Below are 26,870 nucleotides of genomic sequence, written 5' to 3'. Positions count from 1 at the left end.
ATGATCGTATGTTTACATGATACATACACTTCTATAATATGGATTTAGGCATCAGGCTTATTGATTCCATTAGGTAAAGTTGAACACCTTTCTAATATAGTAATTGGTATTAGGTAAGTTACTGATTATGATACCAAACGTTCTCAGGCTGTGGGATGGACCTGTAGCAGGAGCTAGGAAGAATGTAGAAGGTGGAAGCTCTGACTCCTCACTCAGTTGTGTCAATTCTGGGCTCTTGAGAAAGTAACTCAACTCCTGAGTTTTGGGGTCTGCTTCTGCAAAATGCTGATGAGAGCCACCACTTCTTGAGTGCTTTCTCTTTGCCAGCTCTGTGCTGACCTCTCTACATATCACATGCCATCTGCCCCTTCTTTTTTTTTTAAAATATTTTATTTATTTATTTATTTATTTATTCATTCATTCATTTATTTATTTATTTATTTTTAAAGATTTTATTTATTTATTTTATGTGAGAGACACACACACCGAGAGAGAGAGAGAGAGAGAGAGAGAGAGAGAGAGAGAGAGGTAGAGACACAGGCAGAGAGAGAAGCAGGTTCCATACAGGGAGCCTGATGTGGGACTCGATCCAGGGACTCCAGGATCACGCCCTGGGTGGAAGGCAGGCACTAAACCACTGAGCCATCCAGGGATCCTGCTATCTGCCCCTTCTGTGCAACATGCCAGGCTACAGGCATTCCGCAGATTAGTAAGCTGAGCCTCTCAGAAGCAGTATGATCTACCCCCTGGCACCAAACCATCCAGCTGGCATACCAGGAAGGCAGGACTCACACTTGTTCTATCAGACTCTTAAGACCATGTGTTGTCCACAGTGTTCTCCTGTATAGACTCCCTAACTTTCAGGACTACTTTGAGATGCAGATAGACTTCTGAGCTGCCTCCTAGGGTGGAATCTGACCAATGAATGGAGCTTAGGGGAAGGCAAATTTGCCTTTTGAACTGTCAGAGGTATCTGATCAAGTGTACTTCCCAAGACTGGAAGTGTCCATCTAATGAGGGGTAAACTTGGCTATCTATGAAGGATGTTGGGTCTGGGAAGACTGTTAGGGTGGGCTGCTAAGCATAATGGCTTCTGGAGCCCCCTCTAGCTCCAGGTTCTGGTGCTTCTACAAAGCAGAGAATGAGTACCAAGGCTGAAGATTGTGTTGACTCATGTTTGCATTCCACTCCATCATTGCATTAGCTCTGTGGCCTTGGGTAAATTACTTAACAAATCTGAATCTATTTCCATTGCTTCCTGTTTATAATGGGGATGATGCAGTCTGCCAGACTCATCAGTTTTACCTTCTAGAATTGCCTAGAGCAAAAAATTCCTCTTCTAAAAATAGCAGGGTGAGAGAATTTGAAGCCTAGTGGATTCATACTGTGGGTGCTGAGGGAGTCATGGATGGAGCTTCCATATCAGTCATTTTGCAGGAGAATGGCAATTATTCTGAGCTAGAGGAGTGGTCTTGTCAGGTGCTAGCCTGTGAGAGGGCCTGATTCAGGAAGAAGGTGAATGAAATGTCTTTGGTTGATGGTCCAGCCTGTTGGGGGCTCTGAATGGTTCACCCTTACTGGGAATGCAAAACACGAACAGAGGATTCAAATGAGTGAGGAGATGAGTTGGGTTGATTTACTGGGGCAGAAGTTGGCCAAAAAGTTTGACAGCAAAAGGGTGCTTTTAGGGAGATACCTGTTGGCAGAGAGTGAAATATAAAGATAGCATTGTAGCCCTAAGTGGAGTCAAGTCTTAGCTTCTCTAGGTTTTCCCTTTGAGATTCAGCTCATTGTGGCCCAAAGATGGGTCTTCCAGGGGTATGGCTTCCAGGAAACAATTCTGTCTCTCTAGGCCCCACCAAGGCCAAAGCCATTGAGGTGTTCTCATTTTGACATGGCCACGCAGACCAGAGACAGTCCCACCCTGCTGCACTGAATTCCCTCAATTCTGGGGTGTGTATGTGTGTGGTGGGGAAACTAGCTTCTCTTTTTTCTGTGGAACCAAAAATAATCTGTGGCCAACCCATCTGCTTTGAGCCAGTATGCTTTCAAAAAAAGATGGCTCAAACCAGGTATATTTCTCTGCCTCTGAAACGAGAGGCAGAGAAATTTAGATTTCTCTATCATCTATCTATCTATCTATCTATCTATCTATCTATCTATCTATCATCTATCTATCTATCATCTATCTATCATCTATTTATTTATTTATATTTCCTTATTCCCCAAACTCTTCACATTCTGTGTTTTCCAGAGATTTAGTTCAAAAATACTTTTTATCTTACTTCTGCCTTGAATTTTAAAAAATTTCCAAGCTTAACTTTGATGCAAATATTTGTTTTCCCATGGGTGTCAAAAGATTTTGTACCACATGCCTGCCACAACATGTGTCGGTTTTTAGGAATTTATTTTACAAACTGGAGTGACTAAATGGTATGCGTTGGGCCTGATAACTATTTGGCTTCATTAATATTCAAGATCTGTCACCTTTGTTTTGCTTTTTTGGATGACTGTACCTCCTGACTCATAGATGGACAGTTGCCTAAAAACGTCTGGGAACAAGGTGAAGATAGAAATAAAGATAAGTTTAATCTTCTCACTGAATTCAGAGATATATTAAAATGCACTATAGAGTGAGATGAATCATTTTAAATGCCTGAAGATTTATCTCTGGAGCTATCATTTACTTGTAATTTCTTCTTAGTCTGCTAAAAAATGTATTCCTACATGCATTCTAAAGTCTTTAGGGGTGATGACTGGGTGACAGGCACTGAGCAGGGCACTTGATGGGATGAGCACAGGGGTTATACTATATGTTGGTAAATTGAATTTATTTATTTATTTATTTATTTTTAAGATTTTATTTATTTATTTATGAGAAACACACACACAGAGAAGCAGAGATATAGGCAGAGGAAGAGAAGTAGGCTCCATGCAGGGAGCCCAATGTGGGACTTGATCCTGGATACTGGGATCACGCCCTGAGCCAAAGGCAAATGCTCAAGTGCTGTGCCACGCAGGTAACCCTGGCAAATTGAATTTAAACTTAAAAAAATACTGAAAAAAAGCTTTTGGGGTGAAGTTTGAAGATGTCTGCAACATTTCTGTGTTCAGGGGAAAAATATGTATATGTATATATGTGTGTGTGTGCACATATTATATACATGGAGAGAGACAGAGAGAAAGGAAATAAAGCCAAATATTAATAATTGGTGAATGTAAGTGAAATACATGCTGGTGTAATACCATTCTTTCACCTTTTTAGTCCATTGAAACTTTTCAAAATTAAATGAAAAGGTGAAGCAAACAGCTACATACTCGTAGGCCGTGTGTACCATCCGCAACTAGGAGGCTGACCCTGTGGAGCTGGACTCAGTGTGGTGCCACTTGTTCTTTCCACTTACTGTATTCTTTTTCCTTCCTTGAACTCTTCACATATTGTTGGTCATTTTCTTTTGTCTGGCCATGTTTTTCATCTCTTTCCTCTGTTTTTGGACATTGGGTATTGTATGGTTGTGTGACCTCTTTCCCCCCAAAAAATTATCACTCAAATTCTTGGATCCAGCAGCCTTTAAAATTTCTTTCTGCCAGTAAGAAGGTCAACTCAGATTGAAGCAGAAATGTCAAATTGTCTGTCATTTAAAGACACATTGAAAGAAAGTAGGGCAGGAGAGGAATGTTTTGCTGCAAACCTCTGCAGAACGAATTCTTTTTCCTTTGGGCCTGCCAGAGACTTACTGTTTCCCACACTCCAGCGATTTTGATTCCAGCCTTTTCCTGAGGTTTTGATTATTGAAAATGATCACTACTACGTGTTTGTGATTTAATTGCCTGAAGCCACTTCCTGAAGAGGTCACAGTAAAGCAGTTGTTTTGCCCAAGTCCTCAGAGGGAAACCAACACAATTCCCTTGGCTGAAGAGGTCCCCAAAGGGTGGGGTTGGAGGGGGGACAAGTGGGGCAGCTGGGGAATAGCCTTTGCTTGAGGAGGACAAGATTGTAGGATTTTGTTCCACTGGAATGGGGTCCTTGTTGAAACATCTCTACTTCTCACCCTGACCACATGTGTGATTTTGAGAAGAGGGTTTCCAGGTGCTTTCAACACCTGAAAGAGAAAGTGAGTGGACTAGATTTCTCTAGGACCCTTCCTGCTCCATAGCTCTGTGAATCCTCAGCTCACAACTGCTCCTGGATGGACACAGCCTGACTCTGTACTATAAAAGTAATGCTAAGCTTGGTTACAAACCACAGAATTCAAGGCTAAGTCTGCACCTGTCTTGGGGGTAGAGGAGTGCTGTCATCATAAGGGAGGCTACTCAGCTCCTCCTGCCTTTAAGTTGAAGTGACTTTTTTTTTTTTTTTTTAGGATTTTATTTATTTATTCATGAGACACAGGAGAGAGAGAGAGAGGCAGAGACACAGGCAGAGGGAGAAGCAGGCTCCATATAGGGAGCCTGACGTGGGATTCGATCCCGGGTCTCCAGGATCGCACCCTGGGCCAAAGGCAGGTGCTAAACCGCTGCGCCACCCAGGGATCCCTTGAAATGACTTTTAATGTCAATCTGCAGAAACTGTTTGAAACTGTCGAGTAACAGAAAGAGGACTAGTGACAGCCCTATCTGGCCGCTGGCCGCTAGGGTCCTTTTTATATACTTTGGAAAGTTTGCATATTGGGATTGGGTTTGGCTGTGCATGGCAGGAAGCCTAAACATGTTAAAAAAAAAAAGAAAAAGAAAGAAAGAAAAGAAAAGAAAAGAAAAGAAAAGAAAAGAAAAGAAAAGAAAAGAAAAGAAAAGAAAAAGATAGTTTAGGGTGGGAGAGCAGCTCCACGAAGTGGAGCCACCAGGGACTCATGCTCCTGTCCTGCTGTCCCAGCCCTGTCAGCAACTGATCTGTGCCTTGTGGCCCAACATGGTGGCTGCAACCCACCACCACACCCCTACTGAGCCAGCAGGAAGGAAGACCTGGGGAGACTCTGAAGCCATTGGAGGAGACTTTGAAGACTTCCCAGGAGGACCCCACATTTCCACTTACATTTTATTGGCCTAAATTCTGTCACGTGGCAGCTTCTGGTAGCAAGGGAGGATGGGAAATATAGTCTTTGTGTGGGCCAGTGATGGGTCTTCTTGAGTTGGGTCCTATAATTGGCGAAGCTGGAGGACAGATATTAGAGGACACTTAACAGCATCCGTCATGGAGACTCGATTTTTGAAGAGTAAGGGTTACGGAATCAGTAGTCTTGGGTTTGAACTTCAATTCCTGCTTACTAGCTGTAAGATTTTAGTCAAGCTACATAACCTCCCTCATCTATTATATGATCTGCCAAAGTGGCATGATATTCCCATCACAGGGGTAAAATGAGAGAATAGATGCTCAGGATTCAGCTCAGTAGCTGTCACTATTACACCCATCCTTGTGTCACCAGCTTTAACTTCATTCACGTATTTGGATATGTGGTATTGGTTACACATGTGTGATTGATGTGTAACCAACTTCTTTCATATCCTTTCTAGAGAACCAGTGAGTTTGGCTGGGACTGGTACGCTTGGGGAGGCGAGAAGCTAATGTGTGTGTGGAGCCCAAAGCGACTTGGCCAATGTTGATGTGACCTTTATGCTAACCAGGTGGCCTGATTAACCTGAGGCTGGGGTTAGTGGTTAAAATGACAGGAAATGTTTGTGTTTCAGAAACATGTAAAGGTTAGGATGATGCAGGAGTGGGAAGAGTTTAGGGGAAACAGCCCTGGGCAGACACCCAGCTAAGGGGAAAATCTCAGGTCCTGGCTCCTCATCACTAGAGGAAGAGTTCAGACTGCAACTCTGAGTGCACGCCTTCTGATGAGAGAGGGCTTCTAGCGTGCAACGGTTACTTCCTTGGTTTGCCAGCCCTGCCCTGCACTTAAGGGCCATCTGGGTTTACTGTGAGACATTCAGAATGATATATGTTCTAGAACAGGGAACAAGTTAAGCTTTAAGGAAATGGGGGAAGAGTGGTGGTAAGCAATTTTTTTTTTTTTAAATCTGCATTCACTCATCTCTTTAAACTCTCTGCTAGGTTTCTGATCATAAATATTCCCTGGGGGATCCTTGGGTGGCGCAGCGGTTTGGCGCCTGCCTTTGGCCCAGGGCGCGATCCTGGAGACCCGGGATCGAATCCCACGTCGGGCTCCCGGTGCATGAGCCTGCTTCTCCCTCTGCCTGTGTCTCTGCCTCTCTCTCTCTCTCTGTGACTATCATAAGTAAATAAATAAAGAATAATAAAAGATTTAAAAAAATAAAAAAAATAAATATTCCCTGGTACTTTCTGGGACTGGGTATCTTGCAGGCCTTGAGGGCTATGAATAAGACCAAGCCTCTGTTCTCAAGGCTGTCCCCACCCATGGGGAGCCAGACAAGAAACAGGTGTGGTAGGCCACACTGGTGGCACCTTTGGCCACGTGACTAGTTAAGGCCAATGGAATGTGGGGTAGACAAGCGTCAGCTAGTTCTGAGCAAGGCCTTGAGTGCCCTTGTCCACATTGCTTGTGTTTTTGCCATCACAGGAGAAGATCATCTCCTAGGAAGTCGTAGGTCCAAGGAGGATGAGGGACACATGGAGCAGACTTAGATCCCACCCAAAGGGTGGAGCCAAGCCTAACCCAGGACGATCTAGGTTAGCCAACCCCATCTGATCCACAGACTTGTGAGCCAGAATCATTTTACACTATTGGTGTGATTGCCTGGCGATTGTTTTACGCATTTCAGTTTTGAGGTGGCTTGTTGGCAGCACTGTTGTGGCAATGGTGAGCTACACAACAGGTAATAACGATACAGTGTGAGAATTGCAGGGAGGTACAGAAGTGCCTGGTGCTCCGGTCTCGGGGAGGCAAATGGGGAGGAGTGTTTCATGAGCTTGTGTAAGTTATTCACTATTTGGACCTTATTTCACTTTTCCCCCAGGATACTCTAGACCAGGTAGTTGGTGGTATATATAACCCATCCGTGTATGTCGGAATGGTGTGTAACGTAAGAGCTGATCCATAAAGACAATAGGAAAAGTTCACCAACGAGTAAAATATGAGGACCTTTTGACTTCTAGTGATTAATTCACTCCTTCATTCAACAAATAGAAGTTAGGGCTATAGCTTGTAAATAAAATAAAGTAGAATCTTTGAGCCCATGAGCTGACATTCCAGAGGGAGGAGACACCGTGGATGCTGTATTCCACAGAGAGCAATACAGCAGGAAAGGAAAATGTGGAGCATGGAGGCAGAGGGGTGGTGCAGTTTTACACAGGAAGGTCAGGGGAAGACCTCACCACAGTGATGCTTGAGTAAAGACCTGAAGGAGGACAGAACCTGAGCAGTGGCCGTGGCTGAGCCATTCTCCTGTGGGGCAGGGAACATTAAGACACACTTCGGGAGAGAGAGACACTGAGGATATGGAAAATCTATTCCAAGACACCTTGTAAGTGCTCTGGGGATTTGGTATTAGGTGTGCTCAGTGAATATAGCTATTCTTGGAGAAACTCCAAAACTTCTGCATTTTCTTGTCAAAAAAATCTGGGCAAATAGGTTTCTAACACCAGGAGAAGCCTCCAGAACCTGCTGCTGGACCATCTTCAAGGAGTTCACTCTGGCTGTGTGTGGCTCCTGCTGACCCCTCTGTCTCCTCCTATAGGCTACAGAGTGCTGGATCTGAGATCTCCATCTCCCGTGTCCTCCGGAAGTTGCCAGAAACAATGTTTATCTTGTACATGTTGGTAATGGGTGTTTCAACCTTCACCATTCAGCCTGAGGAACACACAGGTAAGAACTGAGTCCTTCAGCTGAAGAGGGCTTGCCTGCAGTGTCGCTGGGGAGAGCAGTCATTTATCCGTGAAGTTTGCTGTTTTTGAAAAATGAGGTGGGACAGAGCCTTCCTCCTGCCCATCTCCTCCGTTGCACGGTGCTTGTTCTGGGCATCAATCATTCCTGCCCAAGAGTGGGCCAAGGAAGCAGTGCTTCTGGATTTTAAACCACATGTCTGTCCTGTCACAACTAAGCTCTTTTTCTATTTGAACTCAGTCAAGATCTACTTTTATTTATTTATTTATTTTTTAAAAAAGATTTTATTTATTTATTCATGAGAGACACAGAGAGAGGCAGAGACACAGGCAGAGGGAGAAGCAGGCTCCACGCAGGGAGCCCGATGGGGGACTCGAACCCGGGTCTCCAGGATCACGCCCTGGGCTGAAGGCGGCGCTAAACTCCTGAGCCACCTGGGCTGCCCAAGATCTACTTTTAATGTTAATGAGTCAACAAGTAAAAAAATACAACCAAACTTTTAAATCATTTTTTTTTTTGTCACCACGTGAACCGGATTTAACTTTTCCCACAAAATTTAAATTGGAATTGATAGAAGCCCTAAAGTTGTTTTTGAGAGTTTTGAAATCATGATAACAGGAGGGGGTTAATGGGGTCCCCAGGGTATAGGCCACTTGTTAGGGGCACGCGGCTTCTTCAGATGCACCCATCGAAGAGGTTTAGGCCTCAAAGCCTTGACTGTGGTCTCCTTGTCCTTTAGTGGCTGCAGAAAACTGCCAGTTTCGTGGCAAGTATTTCAAAACCGACTTCAGGGTGGAAGGGGAGCCTGTGGTCCTGAGGTGCCCCCAGGTTCAGCCCTGGTTGTGGACATCCGTCAGCCCCCACACCAGCCTGGCGTGGCGTAAAAATGATTCTGCTAGAATGGTCCCAGGGAAAGAAGAGACGAGAATGTGGGTCCAGGATGGTGCTCTCTGGATCTTGCCAGCCTTGCAGGAGGACTCTGGCACCTACATCTGCACTGCCAGGTAAGCCCCCGTCACCCCGGGGACTAGGGTAGGGAGAGGATCTCCTTCCAGAAGGGGCTTCTGCACAGTTCTTCAGTGATGCCCTGGATTTCAAAATCCAGTGTAGAGGTGAGGATCTACCTTTTGTGCTCTTCACCTTACCTGAATACGTCCTACCGGAGAGCCTTCCCCAGATGCCTCTGTGGCTCTCTCTCTTCATTTAAGCCTTTGCTCAAATGTCACCTCTTTGGAGAGGACTTCCCTGGCCACCTTACCTGAAACAGGACTCCTGACACGCTCTCTCTTTACCCTGCTGGTATTTTGGTTCACCTGACACACCGTGTGTTTACCTAGTTAACATTTGTCTAAACCATTAGAATGTCAACTCCAGGATGACAGGGACTCGATGCATTTTGTTCATGTCTGTGTCCACGTGGACGGAAGATATCAATGTAGAACAACTGAATGAGGCTGTAGGAATGAGTTCATCCAACCGCTTGTTGTGCGTGTGAGGGGGCCAAGCTCACTTACAAGGGCTCCTAGGCAGTGGGTGTGGAGACGCGAACCCACAGCTCCTGATGTGGGGTGGGACCCCCTTCCTCTTTGTCCTGTTGCTTTTTTCGAAAAAAAAATTGTGGTAACATATGCATAATATAAGATACCATTTTATCCCTTTTTCTGAAAATGTGCAATTTAGTGCGTTAAGCCATTCACGTTGCTGTGCAACTGTTATCACCGTCCATCTCCAGAACTCTTCATCCTCTCACACCACAAGCTCTGTGCCCATTAAACCACAAACCCCTCATCCCCGCCTCCTGCCAGGTCCTGGCAGCTCCCATCTGCTTTCTGTCTCTGCAAATTTGACTGCTCTAAATACCTCATTGGAGTGGAGTCAGACAGTATTTGTCCTTTTGGGACTGGCTGAGCACAGTGTCTTTAAGGGTCATGCATATTGTGGTGTGTATCAGAATTTCCTTCCTTGGGGTGCCTGGCTGGCTCAGTGGTTGACTGAGCACCTGCCTTCGGCTCGGGTCATGATCCTAAGGTCCTGGGATTGAGTCCTGCATTGGGCTCCCCACAGGGAGGCTGCTGCTCCTTCGGCCTGTGTCTTTGCCTCTCTCTGTGTCTCTCATGAATAAATAAAATCTTAAAGAAAGCGTTTCTTTCCTTTTTAAGACTGAATAATATTCCATTGCATAAACAGACCGCATTTTGGTTATCCATTTATTTGTCAATGGACAATCTACTGCCTTTTGGCTGTTGTGAGTAATGCTGCTTTGAACATAGGTGTACAAGGATCTATCTGAGTCTCTGCTCTTAATTCTTTTTGGTATAAACCCAGGAGAGATTGGTGGATCATAAGGTAATTCTATGTTCAATTTTTTGAGGAACCATCATAACGTTTGGCACAGTGGCTGTTCCATTTTACATCCTCATCAGCAATGTACGCGGGTTCCAGTTTCTCCGTATCTTCACCAACACTTACTATTTTCTGGGTTTTTCATGGAGAGGGATAATAGCCATTCTAATGAGCATGAAGTGATATATTATTATGGTTTTGATTTGCATTTCCCTAATGATTAGTTATGCTGAACATCTTTCCATGCCTTTTTGTGGCTAAATGTCTATTCAAGTCCTTTGTCTATTTTTAATTTTTATTTTTTTGTCTTATTCTTTTTAATTTCTTTTAAAAATTGTAGTATTATTAACATGCAGTGTTACATTAGTTTCAGGTACATAGTATAATGATTCGATAGTTCTATACACATCTCAGTTCTCATCCCTGAGTACAGTCTTTTTTTTTTAAACTGAGCACCTTTTCTTTTTTTTTTTTAAGATTTATTTTTATTTATTTATGATAGACAGAGAGAGAGGGGGGGTGGCAGAGACACAGGCAGATGGAGAAGCAGGCTCCATGCCGGGAGCCCGATGTGGGACTTGATCCCGGGACTCCAGGATCGTGCCCTGGGCCAAAGGCAGGCACGAAACCGCTGAGCCACCCAGGGATCCCCCCTGAGTACAGTCTTAATCCCTTTCCTCTATTTCTCCCACCTCCCCTCTGGCAACCAGTTTGTTCTTTGTGTTTAAGAATCTTTTTGTTTCTCTGTGTCTTTTTTTCTTTGTTTGTTCATCTGTTTTGTTTCTTAAATTCCAACTGTGAGTGAAATCATATGGTTTTTGTTTTTCTCTAACTGACTCTTTTCACTTAGTATGATACCTCTAGATTTATCCATTCATGTCATTGCAAAAGATCTCACTCTTTTTTATGGCTGAGTCATATTCCATTGTGTGTGTGTGTGTGTGTGTGTGTGTGTGTGTGTGTGTGACTTCTTTAACCATTCTTTAATCGAGTTATTTCTGAATTGTAGGAATTCTTTATATATTCTGGGTACTGATTGCTTTCCAGATATGATTTACAACTATTTTCTCCCATGCCACAGGTTGCCATTTTACTCTTTTGATAATGTCCTTTGATGTGCAAAGGTTTTTAATTTTGATAAAGTTCACTTATTTATTTTTTCTTTGGTGGCCTATGCTTTGATGTCCTATCCAAAGAATCATTGCTATATCTAATATATCACTAGATATTTTGCCTCATGTTTTCATCTAATAGTCTTTCGAGTTTTAGCTTTTATGTTTAGGTCTTTAATCCATTTTGAGTTAAAGTTAATATATATACATATATATGTATATATATGGGTATATACATATAGAGGGTAATGGTCCCAACTTCATTCTCTTGCAAGTGGTTATCCACTTTTCCTGACACCTTTGATTGAAAAGACCATTCCTCATTGAATGGTCTTGGAAAAGCTTGCTGCTTCATGCAGAAGAAAGTTGTAAGGGTGGTTAGTTTTGGTGCTCTTAAACATTTCCTTGCTAAGTTCTCCTGAAAGGACCAGGGCAGATTGGTTGGGAACAGTCTTCTCCCCTGTGTCCTTCCCACTCCTTCTATCAGCCAGCTTTAGGATCTCTCTCCATCTGTTTGATTTAGGAGACACTGTACCTGTGATTATTTTCACTTAGGAAGAGAATCAAAGAAAGCACATTTATAGCACAAAGGAATTACTGGAGAATGGGAGAATTTCAAACAACATCAGCCCCAGTCCCAGATGGGGTGTGTGTGTGTGTGTGTGTGTGTGTGTGTGTGTGTGTATGTGTATGTGTGTTCAATCAGTGAACTCTGATTGTCAGTGAACCCTGCCTGGGAAATAGACAAGTCTCTTATTTCTGTATCAGGGAAATGTGGATGTCTGATTTTACAATAGCTATAAATGGATAGTTTTTCTTTCTTTCTAGTGTAGAAAATGCCAATGTGTTTTCCTGCAGAGTGCTACCAGGAAACTTAATAGTGTGGTAGAAAAAGAATGGAATTGGGAATTAGAATTGTGTGGGCATGAATCCTAGCCCTCTCATTTTCTAGCTGGTAGAACCTTTGTCTTGTGATTTGGTATTTATGGGTTTTAGCTTTCTCCTCTGTAGAGGGATTTGTTGGGAGAGTCTTGTGAAATCGCAGCATGTGAAGCATCTAGTTATGGGGAGCACCATAGAAGATGGTGCATATATACAGAGGAATGCCTTTTCTTTCCCAAAGGCAAGACGTATTGAGTACTGAAGTGATAATATGCAAAAATCAGGGAGATATGAGCTGAGTCCTGTTCATTTAAAGTTTGTTTTTATATTCAATTTAAATAACTATACAGGTGCCCCTGGGTGGCACAGTTGGCTAAGTGTTCTACTCTGGATTTCTGCTCAGGTTGTGATCTCAGGGTTGTGAGATTGAGCCTGTGTTGGTCTCCATGCTCAATGTGGAGTCTGCTTGAGATTCTCTCTCCTGCCCCTTTCTGTTCATTCTCTCTTGCTCTCTCAAATAAATAATCTTAAAAAAATAAAAATAAAAAAATTGTACCTAATACCCTTATTTTCTTTTTTAAAAAAGATTTATTTATTTCAGAGGGGAGGGGCAGAAGGAGAGAAAGAATCTTGAGCATACTTGCTGCTGAGCACGAAGCCCAAGGAAGGGCTCCATCTCATGACCCTGAGATCATGACCTGAGCTGAAATTAAGAGTTAGACTCAACTGACTGAGCCACCCAGGCATCCATTTATTTTCTATTCTTATAGAAATAAAGAAATCTGAGATTGAGAGGGCAGCAGAAGTCCCAGTGTGGGTCAAACTTTCTTAGCATGTGACAGAGTCTACTTGGCTGATCTCTAGAACTCTATTCCAGGTCTAAGATTGGAGTTACAGTGGAGTGAGACATGCCAAGCCGTTGCCATAATACTCTTTGTCATTTACAGTCATAGGCCAGGAAACAGCCCTGTTCTTGTGATTTTTGTATAATCTTTTGATCTAGAAACCACTTAGTCTTTCTGTCAACCAGGGTGGGCAAGTTATGCTACTAAATCAAACAGCTCCCAAATCTCAGTGACTTAAAACCACAAAGGCTTATTTATCACACATGCAGCAAGACTACAAGCCCATGATGTGTTGGCGGCCAATCAGGGTCCAAAACTGAAGGAGCAGCCATTATCTCAAATGTTGTTGGTGCCATACTGGAAGGAGACTTGCTCTAGAGTATCTTGGATGGCTTTTAAAACTTTGGTGTGGAAGTGACACACATACATCTCATTGACTAGAAAGAGTCATATAATTGCACCCACCCACAGTGGGGCTAAGATGTGTAATTCAATTGTATGCTCAGGATAGGGAAACTGGACATACTTGGTGAACAGCACTAATGACCACCATCCCTTTGCTGTGGGGATGCCACACCATTTGGAGAATGTGAGTGGTGATTAAATTATTCCCCCTTCATCATTCTTTTGAGTTATTTTCATGGACTGTCTTGCCTATGGGGAATTACCAGATCGAAAACGTGAATAGGTTTGTAACTCTCGATATGCGTAGTAAGTTTGGTTTCCGGAGATATTGCCCTAATTTACGGGTTTTCCCGGAGCTTTACTGGCCTTCTAACCTTGGTTTGACCTCTTAGTAGCTCTACAGCCTTAGGAAATGACTTAATTTCTGTATGCTTAATTTTCCTCATCGAAAAATGATGATTCCTGCTGCATAGGATTGGAGAATGAATAAAATAACCCATGTAGAGCATCCAACACAGGGCCCGACATGCACTTCTTCCAGCTGCTGGGATGATGATTTTCAAGTGTGTACTGTCCTTTAGACAGTCCTCATGTGCAGCTCTTTGACTTACAGTGAGATTATGTATTTTTCAAGGTGATGGTTAATTTTCTGCATTTCTTTGTGCATAAAACGTTCATCTTTTTCCTTTTTTAAACCAGACAAGAAATATAATATAGATATTGGATTTTATCTTTGAATTAATTCTTTTTAATTTCAAGGGCAAGCTTTTATCACTTCCTTTTGTCATATCCATTTTTCATATTTTGTTCCTTCCTTAGATATAGACTTCTACCTTTTGCTGTGCAGGTTCCCTTCCCTTCACTCCCCTCCTTATACAGCACACTCTCATGGTCTCTGTTGATGTCCTGTTTCTTATGTAGCCAGGAACTTAGCTGAGATCACTACATTTTTATGTTTTTCTCTATTTTTCGCCACGTTTCTATCCATGTTTGCCTCTGCCCTTTCCCCAGTTCTAAGGTCTTGCTGCAGTTATAATATTGAGATTAGACTTAGGCCAGCCAAAAAAAAAAAAACCCAAATTAAAAACAAACTTGCCAAGTTCATTTCCCACGTGCAGTATTGCAACAATACTTTAGATATCTTCCACAAAGTTCTTGACGGTTTTCTGAAATTTGACTTCAGTTGATAGATGATTCTCAAGAGAAGTAAAGGGAATTTTCTTCCCACGTAAACAGTGGCTCTTAGGAAACAACCTCTCCTTTCGGATATGGTATCCTGTGCCAGGAAGTTGAAGCATGTTGGAGCTGGGCTCAGGGACTTCCTAGAACCTGGAAGTGTTCAGGCCCATTTGAAGGGTGCTTGGGGATCTCTTAGTGGCCCTTGATGGCATTGAAATCAGGCTTGCAGGGAGTCCTTGGGGAAAAATGCAGACCGTGTCATCATTTCTTTAGAGTAGTTATAATGTGATACCTTTTTTGTCTCTTAAGGACTCAAAAAGTTCAGGAAGAGAAGCGTTGCAATGCTAATCAAGAAAATGCAGAACACAGAATTTAATGGGATTTGGGAAATTAGTCTCAATTTCATTTAGCTTTACCGTTATTTTGCCTTTCACTTATTATGCTTTTTCCCCTTGACTTCAGAAATGCCTCTTACTGTGATGAAATGTCCGTGGAGCTCAGGGTTTTCGAGAAGACAGAAGCTTCCCTGCCTTTCATATCGTACCCGCAAATTTTAACCTTGTCAACCTCTGGGTTCTTAGTTTGTCCTGATCTGAGTGAATTTACCCATAACAAAATGGACATGAAGATTCAGTGGTATAAGGTACATCTTTAAAAATTGACACTTTGATTAAAATGTGTCTTACTAACCACAGGAAAGATATAAAATACCTATTCTCAAGACAACACATTCACTTTTATACTTTTGGGGTTTTTTTCCAACTAGTTATTTTATTTTATTTTTATTTGTTATTTTTTTAATATTTTTTTCCAACTAGTTATTTTAAAAGGGGGCGTGATTAATGTGTTCTGTTCATCTTTGTGTGGCTTGAGTAAGGGTCTTCAGAGTAGAACTTTGAGAAGCCAGAATGCAAAATGAATGCAGAGTAAGTGACAGCTGAAGAAAATAGGTTTTTACGCTGTCATTTGTAGAAATGTAGAGAAGACTATTGGTTTCATTAACAACTGTGTACACATATTAATGAAGCTTTTTTAAAGCACATGATAATGAGTTTTTGGGTTAAAGGAGTAAATATAAACAGTTTGTTTTCTTATCTGGTTGAATAAATACTATTGTACATCATTTGTGTAGACCAGGTATGGGCAAACTTTAGCTATAACCAGTGGCCAAATTGACCTGCCACCTGCCTGACAGCTCAGGATAGTTTTCACTTTTTTAAATGATTAAAAAAAATTGAAAGAGGGGCATCAGGGTGGCTCAGTTGGTTGAGTGTCTGACTCTTGGTTTTGGCCCAAGTCATGATCTCAGGGTTAAGCCCACATGGGGCTAGTCTGCCTCAAAGTTATCTCCCTCTGCCCCTGTCCCTGAGTATGCAAGTGTTCTGTCTCTCTCCCTCTCTCTAAAATAAATAAATCTTTAAAAAAGACTAGGATTTAATGATATGTGAAAAAGATATAAAATTCAAATTTCTGTGTCCATAAATATAGTTTTACTGGGATGTGGCCACGCTGTTTCTGTGGTCTCATACTGCAAGGGCTGAGTTGAGTAGCTCTTCAAACTTACCGGAGGACAGAGGCCATATGGACTGTAGGCCTGAAGTACTTATTGTCTGGTGCTTTATAGGAAAAATTTACTGACTCCTGATATAGACAGACCATAGATTGATACTGAAAAGTACAGCCATTTGTCTAAAATTTGATAGAAATTAATTCTTTAGTCAAGAAAATGTCAGCCAGTTGACTGATATGGCTATGAGCTATATATACACCGTATTAAGGTTAATCATAACTGATCATGTACTATGTATAATTCTGTTCTAGATTCCCTGGCAAATAATCTAACAAAATAGGGATTGTTAATATCTCCATTTTACAGATTAGAAAATGGAGAGACAGAAATGTAAGGCACTTGCCCAAGGTCACACATTTGGTAGATGGTGAAGCCAGAACTCCAGCACAGGAGGCCAGGTTGCACATACGACTGCCATGTGGGGGAGCCTTGGGGACTTGGGGCCTTGGGAGAACTGGGGTGCTGAACCACATTTGGCTTTTTTCATGTTTGGGAACTCATATTAGGAACAATCAACTCTCTCTTTTAAATTAAATATATTGTAAAATAATACTTTATGAGCCACTAGCTGACAGACTATTCTAGTTATGTGTGGGCTCCTATTCAGAGCAAGATTTTGAGATGACTCGAGGTTATGTTTGACTGTCACAAGCTTTTGATCATCATGGTTTTGAAAGAACACTTTGTGCTCAGTGGGATGTTTTCCTGAGTCCCATTCAATGTTTTCTGTTATTGGAGGCCTGCTCTTCAGGGTTCTGTAGTGCAGAGCCCACAGAATTTTTTGTCCATATGGAAACTGTGCCCTGGTTTCTCACACTTATTTTTTCTTACAAATTTTTTTCCATCATTTACTGGCTCCTAAAATTGAAATGATTTTTAAAGTCATTACTGCAACATCATTTCTTCATTTCTTCTGAATGTTAGTTTTCAGGTCATCCTGACTACATATTACTACTCTTCCCTCCATATTGCCGGTGTTAATGGCCTACTTTATCAACTAAGAGATAGTTTCTTTTTTTCCCTGTTGTTCTCACACAGATGTGCTGTAAACATTGTGGTTAAACAAATCCTACAATTTCATTTTACATGTTAAATTCCCTCTATTAAAAAATACAGTTAGTGGGATGCCTGGGTGGCTCAGCTGTTGAGTTTCTGCCTTTGGCTCAGGGTGTGAACCTGCGATCCTGGGATCGAGTCCCACATTGGGCTCCCTGCATGGAGCCTGTTTCTTTCTCTGCTTGTGTCTCTGCTTCTCTCTTTGTGTCTCTCATGAATAAATAAATAAAATCTTAAAAAAATACAGTTAGTGTTATGTCCAAAGTATGTTTGCCAAGTAAATACCAGGGCAATTCTTGGCTCACATAGTCAAAATTGACAATACAGATGTTATTATATAGCTTTTGAGATATAAATTAGTATATAGCATAACTTTGAAAAATATTTTCCTTTAAGGATTCTGTCCTTTTGGATCAAGACAATGAGAAGTTCCTAAATGTGAAGGGAACCTCTCGCTTACTCATACATAATGTATCTGTGGAGGATGCGGGTTATTACAGCTGTGCCGTGACATTCACCCATGAAGGCATGCTGTACAACGTGTCCAGGAATATTGAACTACGTGTCAACAGTGAGTACTTGCTGCTGAGGTACCTACCTCTCCACCCTGTCAATAATACACATGCAAAGAACAAATTAGGGTTCACATGGAATTCCTTGAATGTCTTTGGTATGAAAGGAAAACAGACCTATCAATTCTCTTAAAGCAGCAGGCTAATAAGACATGTTGTGAAGCTCTGAAAGATAGAAAGTGGGGAGTTTTTATGATGAAAGGTGCATCACTGGGTAGTTGGTAGAGTTCCACGTGTGGCTAAAACACACCAGCAGAGGGGGCCAAACAATGGTTCACTCTGAAGGTCCCTCTGAAAAGCCCCCTTTGGAAGGTTGCACCTCCAGAGCCAGCCATCAGAACATGGTTGCCATAACTTTGTGTATAATTCTAGGACACTAGGATTTTATTGGATTTTTCAGTCAGAAGGCTATGCATTGGCATATTCAGTGGAAATTCCCCTTTCTTGGATTTCCCTAAGGCACGTGGCCCTTGAAAGCAGAATTTCAAATAGTGAGTGCTCTCATGAGTTCTACTGGAAAATAACGTTGTGAACAGTGTTGATGAGTAATTAAAATGGTTTAGCTCTTACCGCCTACAAGCTGGACATCAAGCTCAGTGCAAGGAACATCAAAGTATTTGAGTCCTGGAATCTGCCCTAGGGAGTCCACTGCTTTTCTTTATTTTATATACTGAATACACAATTGGAGTCCTTTAGGGCATTTCAGAGGGCTTTGGAAATACGTTAAGGTTAAATAATTGGTCTATGAAGGGAGAAGATTAACTTTTTTTTTCAGAAATCCGGATATTCAATTTTACCACAGGGAAAATCGTGTCTCTCATGAACGGAAAACTCTAGATTACACAGTCTTGTGAGGATTCATTCGTAGCAACTCCTTGTTCCCCCACAGGAGAATCACCGAGCCTTCCTGTGGCTTTGAAGGAGCTCAGAATTATCCTGTTCATGTGATACTGCACAGGACCGCCAGGGGGCGACAAACCACATGTTACAGGGGCTTGTGATCACACTGTTTCTCAGGGCTCCTCCAAGGGTGGCCTAGCACCGGGGTGCTCAGTAGACTTGCAAAATCTGTCTCTAGCCGAGACCTACTGGGTTAGAAACAGGGGTACGGTGTGGGGAGCACAGCAATCGCCCCCCTACCTGCTGTGCCCCGTGATACTGATTGCACCCTCAGGTTTGAGAAACACTGAGGTATTTAGCCTCTTAGGCTGTCTCCTTGCCTCTCTGTTGTCCCAGCCTCTGTGGCAGCCATGTGGTTGCGAGTGTTGGGGGTGAGGGCCATTGTAGGGAGGCTCCTGGTGGTCTTGGTCCAGAAGCCAACTGTTCCTCTGCTGCCTAATGCTTACTCAGGTTAGGATTTCAAAATGCTCTGCAGAGAAGACGTAAGGATGGAGCGTGCAGGTGTGGAGATGGACAGCCCTTGGCCCACTCCTAGCCATGCTTTTTGCTCCAGTTCAGGTGCCTACTTTCTTCAAGCTGTTGGGAGGCCTGCCTCTTGGGGGAGCTGGGTTCCTATTCAGAGGTCTACCTCTGTGCCTCCCGAAGGGTTATGTCCTCAGTTAACAAGGCACAGTAGCCAATGCTGGGTTATGCTCTTTATCACTCAGTGTGGGATTAGCAGGATAAACAGGTGGTTCCCACATTCCTGTGTCTCTATTTGTTTTTGAAGTGACTCTGCAGTATTTGGTGGCACGGACTTGGGGAAGCAGGAATGGAAAGGAAGAAGAGATTTTAGGGCAAATAGATGTTGGGGTAAAGCCTATCTTGTGCATTGAGAACATTACTATTAAGAATTCATCCAGGAAGCCAGGGAAGGGAATGGTTAATTATTTTTCACAGAGCAAAGAACATCTGTTAGTGGAATGTGTATTTAGCTGTGGCCTCTTCCAGTAATATCTCTTCTGGGAAAGGCATTGGCCAAAGATGCTCAATTTTGTGGAGAGCCTGTTTCCTTTGCCAGACAAAGGTCGAATCTTACAATGGCTGGCCGGCCTGGGGAGGATAACTTTGTTAATTAGCTAAACAATGGAACTTGCATCTCAGCTTGAAACAAAAGCTTTCCTCATTGGATCTCTTCCTTCATATCTTTCTCAGAAAAAGAAGAGGAGACAATTCCTGTGATTATCTCCCCTCACCAGACCATATTGGCTTCACTGGGTAAGGCCTACAAGAACTGCCACCCTGTGGGACCCCAAAGGCGGGGGTCCCAGCCCCTTGTGCCCGCTGACTACACCTGCCCATTTGGTGTGCAGCATGCCTGGGTGGACCCTGGAACCCCGGCGTGAGAGGCAGAAATAACAGATACGAGGGAACATTTCATTCTGTCAGATGTTAGACATGGCATTGTGTGGAAATAGGTATCCTTTGTTACATGAAAGCCCTACCTATAAAAATCGAAATGTAAAAATCTGAACGTTCTGGTGGTAGTCATCAACTGTATGAGAGGGTTAGCAGCATGATCTTCTCGTGTAGCCAGCATCTGCAGTGTATTTTAAAAATTCACTTTACAAAAACTCAGCTGATGCATAGCGTTTCCTTAAGAGTCCATCTGTAAAGTGAGGCCGACTCTGCCACTGCTGGCCCCACGAGACAGTTCTTGTTGCCAAGATAGCTGGTCAGCTGGTCAGGTTGGATAAAGAGAGTGACCGACAGGGTTTTCCATTTTTCACCCCGTTATGCCTTTGGCCTGGCTTGTCCCTACCAGCGCATTCTTCTCAGTTGCCTGTCACTATGTCTTACAGGATGCCACTTAGTGCCAACATCGACCCTGTAGGAGGCCCCATTTCTCCCATTTCCCAGAAGGAAAAGCTGCTCAGGGCATCCCTGTGGCTCACTGAAGGTCAGAGGCCACACGCAAGTCAGGCGGGGGTCCCAATAGGCCCGTGTGTTCATGAAGCCTGTACCATTTTGGTGTTTGTTTTCATATAATGGTTTTGTAGGCCTTATCCTTCCACCTTCCCTCCACCCTTCCTACCCTCCCTCCTTCATTCCTTCCCATCCACCTATCCAGCTCTCTCTTCTGTTCGGTGTTGGGCTTATATTTTAAATTTTAGTTAGTGGCCATAGAGAAGGGGAACTTTTTTTTTTTTTAAGATTTTATTTATTTATTTATTTATTTATTTATTTATTTATTTATTTATGAGAGAGAGAGAGAGAGGCAGAGACACAGGCAGAGGGAGAAGCAGGCTCCATGCTGGGAGCCTGATGCGGGACTCGATCCCAGGACTCCAGGATTGTGCTCTGGGCCAAAGGCAGGCACTAAACCGCTGAGCCACCCAGGGATCCCCGAAAAGGGGAACTTTTGCGCAGACCCTGGGACTGCTGCCTGGCCTATGAGTTGCAGCTCCTGATGGCTGCCTAAGCCCTTGGAACAACCACCTGGAAACCTGGGGAGGTGGAGACGTGGTCGGTGCTGACTGGGTTCTAGCACTTGGAATCCCAGTCAGCTGGGTTCTCTACTCCATTGTTTTGAATGGACTCATGTGCGTGGCAAAATCACCTGGGGCCAAATTTAATGGATCACTTTTGGCCAAGAAATCTTGAAGATTGTAAGAGGTGGTGAAGGGGGGAGAAGAGCTAGCATTTCAAGTCTGAAGTGAAGCTACGTACATTAAAACACCACAGGGAGGCTTATCACCCATGAGGAAGAAACAAATGGGAAGGATTTGTTCTTTTTTTTTTTCTTTCCTCCCCTTTGGCAATTAAAATATATATATATAACTTAGAGTGAGTGAGGAGGAGGGCCCAGTACCATCACACCAAACAACTGTAGAAGGCACCATTCATATAAAATACAGTGACTTTTTAAAAAAGATTTTATTTATTTATTCATGAGAGACACAGAGAGAGGCAGAGACACAGGCAGAGGGAGAAGCAGGCTCTGCAAGGGGAGCCTGATATGGGACCCCATCCCAGGACTCCAGGATCATGACCTGAGCCAAAGGCATATGCTCAACCACTGAGCCACCCGGGTGCCCCAATACAGTGGCTTTTGAAAGAGTTAATCCCAAATGAACAGGATGTGGGACTGGGGAGTTCCTGGGGGGAACATGAGGGCTGAGACCAGCAATGGGCAGAGAGAAAGAATCCAAATGTTAATCTGACTTTTTGAGGTACCTAGAATACAGTGTGGGAGAAGGCATCTATGAATAGAAGGCCCTGTAGGAGCTGAGTGGCTTTGAGGAAGCCATTTGCCCCCCTGGGGTTTTCACCTCTTGAGAAGTCCGGTTGAGGGAACTGGAGACACTTGATAAATACTAGTGTTCTATCTGAATTGAATCGTTTGAGGGAACTAGGTTCCCTCCTAAGGAAAGAATTGTCTGGTGAGAGGTGTTTGAGAAAATGGGGAAGTTTTGCTGGTGGGCACATGAACTGGTGTGACCCCTGTTCCCTGGCTGGGTTCTGACATTTGATGTGTGGTGTCTTGCTGTACACAGGGTCAAGACTGACAATCCCATGTAAGGTGTTTCTGGGAGCTGGGACACAGTCGACCACCATGCTCTGGTGGATGGCCAACAACACCAAAATTGAGAACGCCTACCAGGGTGGCCGTGTGGCCCAGGGGCAGCGCCAGTAAGTGGGTGAAGATCTTTGTCTGCTGAGAAGCATCTTATGGGACTTCTGAGGGCTTCACTCTTCCTTTTAGAGACCGTGTCATACCAAACCTACTCATGTGACACACACACTATAGTTAAAATAATTTTTTTGATTCTAAACTCTTAGATTTCTAGAATTTTTTTTTATTTTTTTAAAGATTTATTTATTCATTTTAGAGAGAGAGAGAGAAAAAGTGTGTACAAATGGGGAGAGGGGCAGAGGGAGATGGAGAGAGAGAGAATCTCAAGCAGACTCCACGCTGAGTGCAGAGCCAAGCTCCATCCCACAACCCTGAGATCATGAGCCCAGCTGAAATCAGGTCACACACTTAACCAACTGAGCCAACTATGCACCCCAGATTTTTAGAATTTTAAAAATTGAGTTTTGCTAAGTATTACCAGTTGTTCTTGAGGATCAAATTTCCTTTAGGAGCTGAGTGGTAATCTACTACTTGGCATTGATGTTGCATTTTCTAGCTGTTTCATTAAACATTTGTTTCCTGATTTTTGCAGTTAAAAAAAATACTTTGGAGTTAATACATTTCTACTTCGTTCCCTGCAACCTGAGCATCAGACATTTTTGCAAACCCTTAAAAGAGTGAAAGATAGCCACGGTATCTGAGGCCAGCCACGGGCACTGAGGAAGGTTAATATTAAAAGAAAGGAAGAATTCTGTTCTCATAAGCATTCATCTCTGGAAAATGTTTTCTCACTCCGAAAGTAAAGCAATCAGACCTTGCAAATGTGAACCATTTGTGTTTGAGCAAGGGAGACCATTCAATGTTGCAAATTATCGAGTATTTTAAAGATTACAGTTCCAGTACTATGAATTAGCCTGAACTTCCGCTTGCAGATTTTTTGTGCAAGTTTCTGGGTGCAGTTTAGTGGATCAGAATTATATGTGGTTAGCACAACTGCCTGCCTGCAAAGTCCTTGTTGGGAAAAGCTTGGCATCACTAACAAGTCCCATGTCAGCTTACTCATACCATCCACTCACTTAAAGGGGTCTAGTTTTCCCTCAAGGATTAAAAAAATAGTTCTAGCAGATCCACATCAGTGACATTTTTATTCATGCTCCTGGATGGCAGTGAAGCATCTTCAGATTATGATCACATTACAAATAGCAGTAATGCTGGCTAGAGCCATTCCCTGGCCCGGCCTTGTCTGCGGTCCTCCACTCTGAACTTGTTTCCAGAATGACAGCTGGCAAGGGAGATGAGAGGCGGAAATATGGTGGAGGCCAGGATTCCTGGAAACTCCCTCCTCCTCAGTATGCAAATAATTTATTGGCCTTACAGTCAAGTTTCCCCAAGGCAGACATTCTTTTCCCACCACTGCCTCTCTGTTCATCAATGGCCATTTAAAAAAAAATGAATTTTTCCATTATCCAAACGAAACTGGCTCCTTGTGACAAGTGTCCTGTTACAGGGGCCCACATCTTCAGTGTCACCCCCACGTTCAGGCACAGGCTTAGAAAGTCTCCCAAATAGGGAGCAAATATCACAGCAAGTTTTCCTGACTTTATGAATCCTGAGACCTATTTAAGCACAGCGGGTCCTTCCCATTGAGAATGTTTGGATGTCTCTGGGCTTGCATTTGATACGTCGTGTTTAAGTAAGTGTTTTCTCACTCAGGGAATACTCAGAAAACAATGAGAACTACATCGAAGTGCCACTGATTTTTGATCCAGTCATAAGAGAGGATTTGAACACGGATTTTAAATGCTTTGTCCGAAACACACTGAGTTTTCAGATGCTCCATGCCACAGTCAAAGAAGGTATGTGTTTTGGGACCATTAAAGGGGAAACCAGCACAGTCAGTGTTCTGTGGGTGCTAGACAAAGCTGCTAGCTCTCTAGGTGATTACATAGGAAGACCCCTGTTTCCTGTTAGTGGAGCCCCCAAAGCAGATCTCTCATTTTTTATTATTTATTTTTTTGTAGGGTGGGGGCCAGCTTTGGGAGATTATGTTCAAATAAAAATTTAAACAGCAAGTTGACTTTTGGAAAAAATATAAACAAAAAACCCCTGTGTCTTTGTGTGGTTCTGCCCTTGGCTCAGCAGGATCAGCTGTTTTTTTCATGACACTTCAAGGATGGTGAGACACTCTTTATCCCCAAATTGAGGAACTCCCTTCTCCAAGAGCTGGGGACTGGGACATTCACAGGGCTCAGGGCAGCTTTAAGGCAAAGTCCTTGATTGACTAATCAGATCAACCCATGCCCATTTAAGGACATTTTAAAAAGGAGAAAAGAGAAACTCATGCTATCAGTTTGACCACATTGACTTCTTCCCAGTGTTAAGTACCAAGCGGGAAGGGAAACGCAGGTAACGCAGAGACTGTTGACAGCCAGAGAGGAAACCGAGGCACCAGCCAAAGTGATCTCCAGCTGCAGTCTCATTATGCCTTCTGGGCAGCCTGTAGCAATCAAATTGCTCCACATTCCCTGTGTTTGCTGGGAAGGCAGCTGCGGACGTACTTTTAATTGATACACTGAGGATTTGTTTAAGCCTCGGGGCAAGCATGACAACACAGACCACTTTTCTCCAGTTGTGGTCTGAGCACCGCCAGCATCACCCACTTGAGCCACTAGTTGAAAACACAGAGCTCTGGGCTCACCCCAGGTCTACCCAGATTCTCCCAGGGTAAGGCCAGAGACGACACACAGGCTCCTCTCACATTCAGGTTTGTGAACCATTGTGCTAGGATTTATGTACAACGAAAGGGATCATTTCCATGAAAGAGTCAGTAGCTGTGCAGACTCGGAAAGGAAGCATCCCTGAGAAACCAGAATCCACTCCCAGATTTTGACTCAAAGGAACCTGTGGTTTGTCCGGGCCCAAAGCTGGGAACCTTCAAACATTTCAATGATATGAGCCATCTCCCTGCACATCCTTTGCTGGGTTGACTGTGATTCATGGCAGAGGGCACAGCTGAAAGCCTGTCACCAGCTTTGAGAGGTGCATCTGGATGGCTGCACAGAAAATTAAAGCTTGATACATTTATTTTTCTTTCTTCCTTTTTTTTTTTTTAGATTTTTTTTATGTATTCATTTGAGAGAGAGAGAGAGACAGGGAGCCCGGGGAAGGGTTCAAGGGAGAGGGAGAGGCAGGCTCCCTGCTGAGCAGGGAGCCCGATGTGGGACTCAATCCCAAGACCCTGGGATCATGCCCTGAGCCAAAGGCAGCTGCTTAACCAACTGAGCCACCCAGGTGCCCCAAGTTTGATGCACTTCTAAACCTTGGGGGATTTTAAGGTAGAAGAAGCGTCTGGGGAAATAGACTGAGATTGGGTTGATTCCCGGAGGCCCAGACAGATGATGAGAAATAGAAGCTTTAAAACGTGAACTCTGGCCTCGTTATCAACGAGTCCAAGAACACTCACGTTCTGGTGTGTGATTGTTGCGTCTTCATTTGTACTCATTCTGCACTTTTGTGACACTGAGATGCCAAGGAGTAGAATATAAAGTCACTGGGTCCAAGCAATCATCTTGACACCTAAAGCTCCTTTATTCAGAGTTTGTCGTCTCGTCCTGTGTCACTTTATGTAATCCTCCTGACATGCACGCTCGTTGGAAGAGGGCATGCCGGACGTTGGGCACGTCCCGGTTGGCTAGTTGAGACCTAAACGGGTAACTAACACCTTATTGCACACTGTTTGGGGGTAGAACAGCCTCGCCCCCTGCCGTGCTCTTTCTCTCCCGGGGATTTTTGTCCTACCTTGCTTGTTTCCCTGATGCCGCAGGTGCCCTTCTCAAATATCCATCATCTGACATGAGGGAAGTGTTTTCTGAAAAGTGTACAATTAATAGAGAAAACAAACTCCAGTTCCTGTCTGCTCTGTTAACCTGCACTGCACGGTCCCGTTCGGCAGCGGGACAACGTTCCTTCCGTGCATGATGTGGCTCTGTTCTTCCTACAGCTGCCTCGTTCTCCTGGGGGATGGTGCTGGCCCCCCTCTCCCTGGTCATCTTGGTTTTGGTGGGAATAATATGGATGCATAGACGGTGTAAACACAGAAGCGGAAAGGCATACAGTTGGACCATGTTCAAGACCGGCCACTAAGATTTCCCACTCGTACCCAAGGAAAATGAAATAAAAGAATTCAAATACAAGTGATATCCTGTTTAATGGAAGTGACTTGGCCTTGGCGAGGACTCTGGTCTCCGTCAGTTGGTTTAACGAGCTGCCGTGTTTATGGTAAAGGACTGAAGTGTGAATGTGACGTTTATTCTGAAACTGAAGGACAGGAGCAAGTGTGCCTTGTGGGTGGGGGAGTGGCTTGCGGCCACTCGTGTGACCTGTTGAGAAGAGTGAGGTGCCCCTAGGCCTGAGCAGGAGTCAAAAACATCGAATTGAGGGATCCCTGGGTGGCGCAGCGGTTTGGCGCCTGCCTTTGGCCCAGGGCGCGATCCTGGAGACCCGGGATCGAATCCCACATCGGGCTCCCGGTGCATGGAGCCTGCTTCTCCCTCTGCCTATGTCTCTGCCTCTCTCTCTCTCTGTGACT

The 26,870-nt window shown here is 43.6% G+C and overlaps 1 protein-coding gene across 1 annotated transcript in view; it reads left to right on the top strand.

Annotated features, from left to right (window-relative positions):
* The window catches only part of IL1R2 (interleukin 1 receptor type 2), a 35,718-nt gene extending 9,243 nt beyond the window's left edge, over positions 1–26,475 (top strand). Inside the window, exons 2-9 of the mRNA XM_041754183.1 lie at positions 7,657–7,784; positions 8,542–8,806; positions 15,031–15,211; positions 17,591–17,765; positions 19,861–19,923; positions 22,203–22,338; positions 23,996–24,138; positions 26,283–26,475. Coding sequence (XP_041610117.1) covers positions 7,657–7,784; positions 8,542–8,806; positions 15,031–15,211; positions 17,591–17,765; positions 19,861–19,923; positions 22,203–22,338; positions 23,996–24,138; positions 26,283–26,425 — 1,234 coding nt within the window. The 3' untranslated portion in view covers positions 26,426–26,475. The remainder of the gene's footprint in view (positions 1–7,656; positions 7,785–8,541; positions 8,807–15,030; positions 15,212–17,590; positions 17,766–19,860; positions 19,924–22,202; positions 22,339–23,995; positions 24,139–26,282) is intronic.
* The last annotated feature ends 395 nt before the right edge of the window (positions 26,476–26,870 follow it).

This window comes from Vulpes lagopus, chromosome 5 (genome assembly GCF_018345385.1).
Source record: "Vulpes lagopus strain Blue_001 chromosome 5, ASM1834538v1, whole genome shotgun sequence".
Taxonomy (NCBI): domain Eukaryota; kingdom Metazoa; phylum Chordata; class Mammalia; order Carnivora; family Canidae; genus Vulpes; species Vulpes lagopus.
The sequence above is the reverse complement of the archived record's forward strand: the minus strand, read 5'-3'. Positions and strand labels throughout refer to the sequence as shown.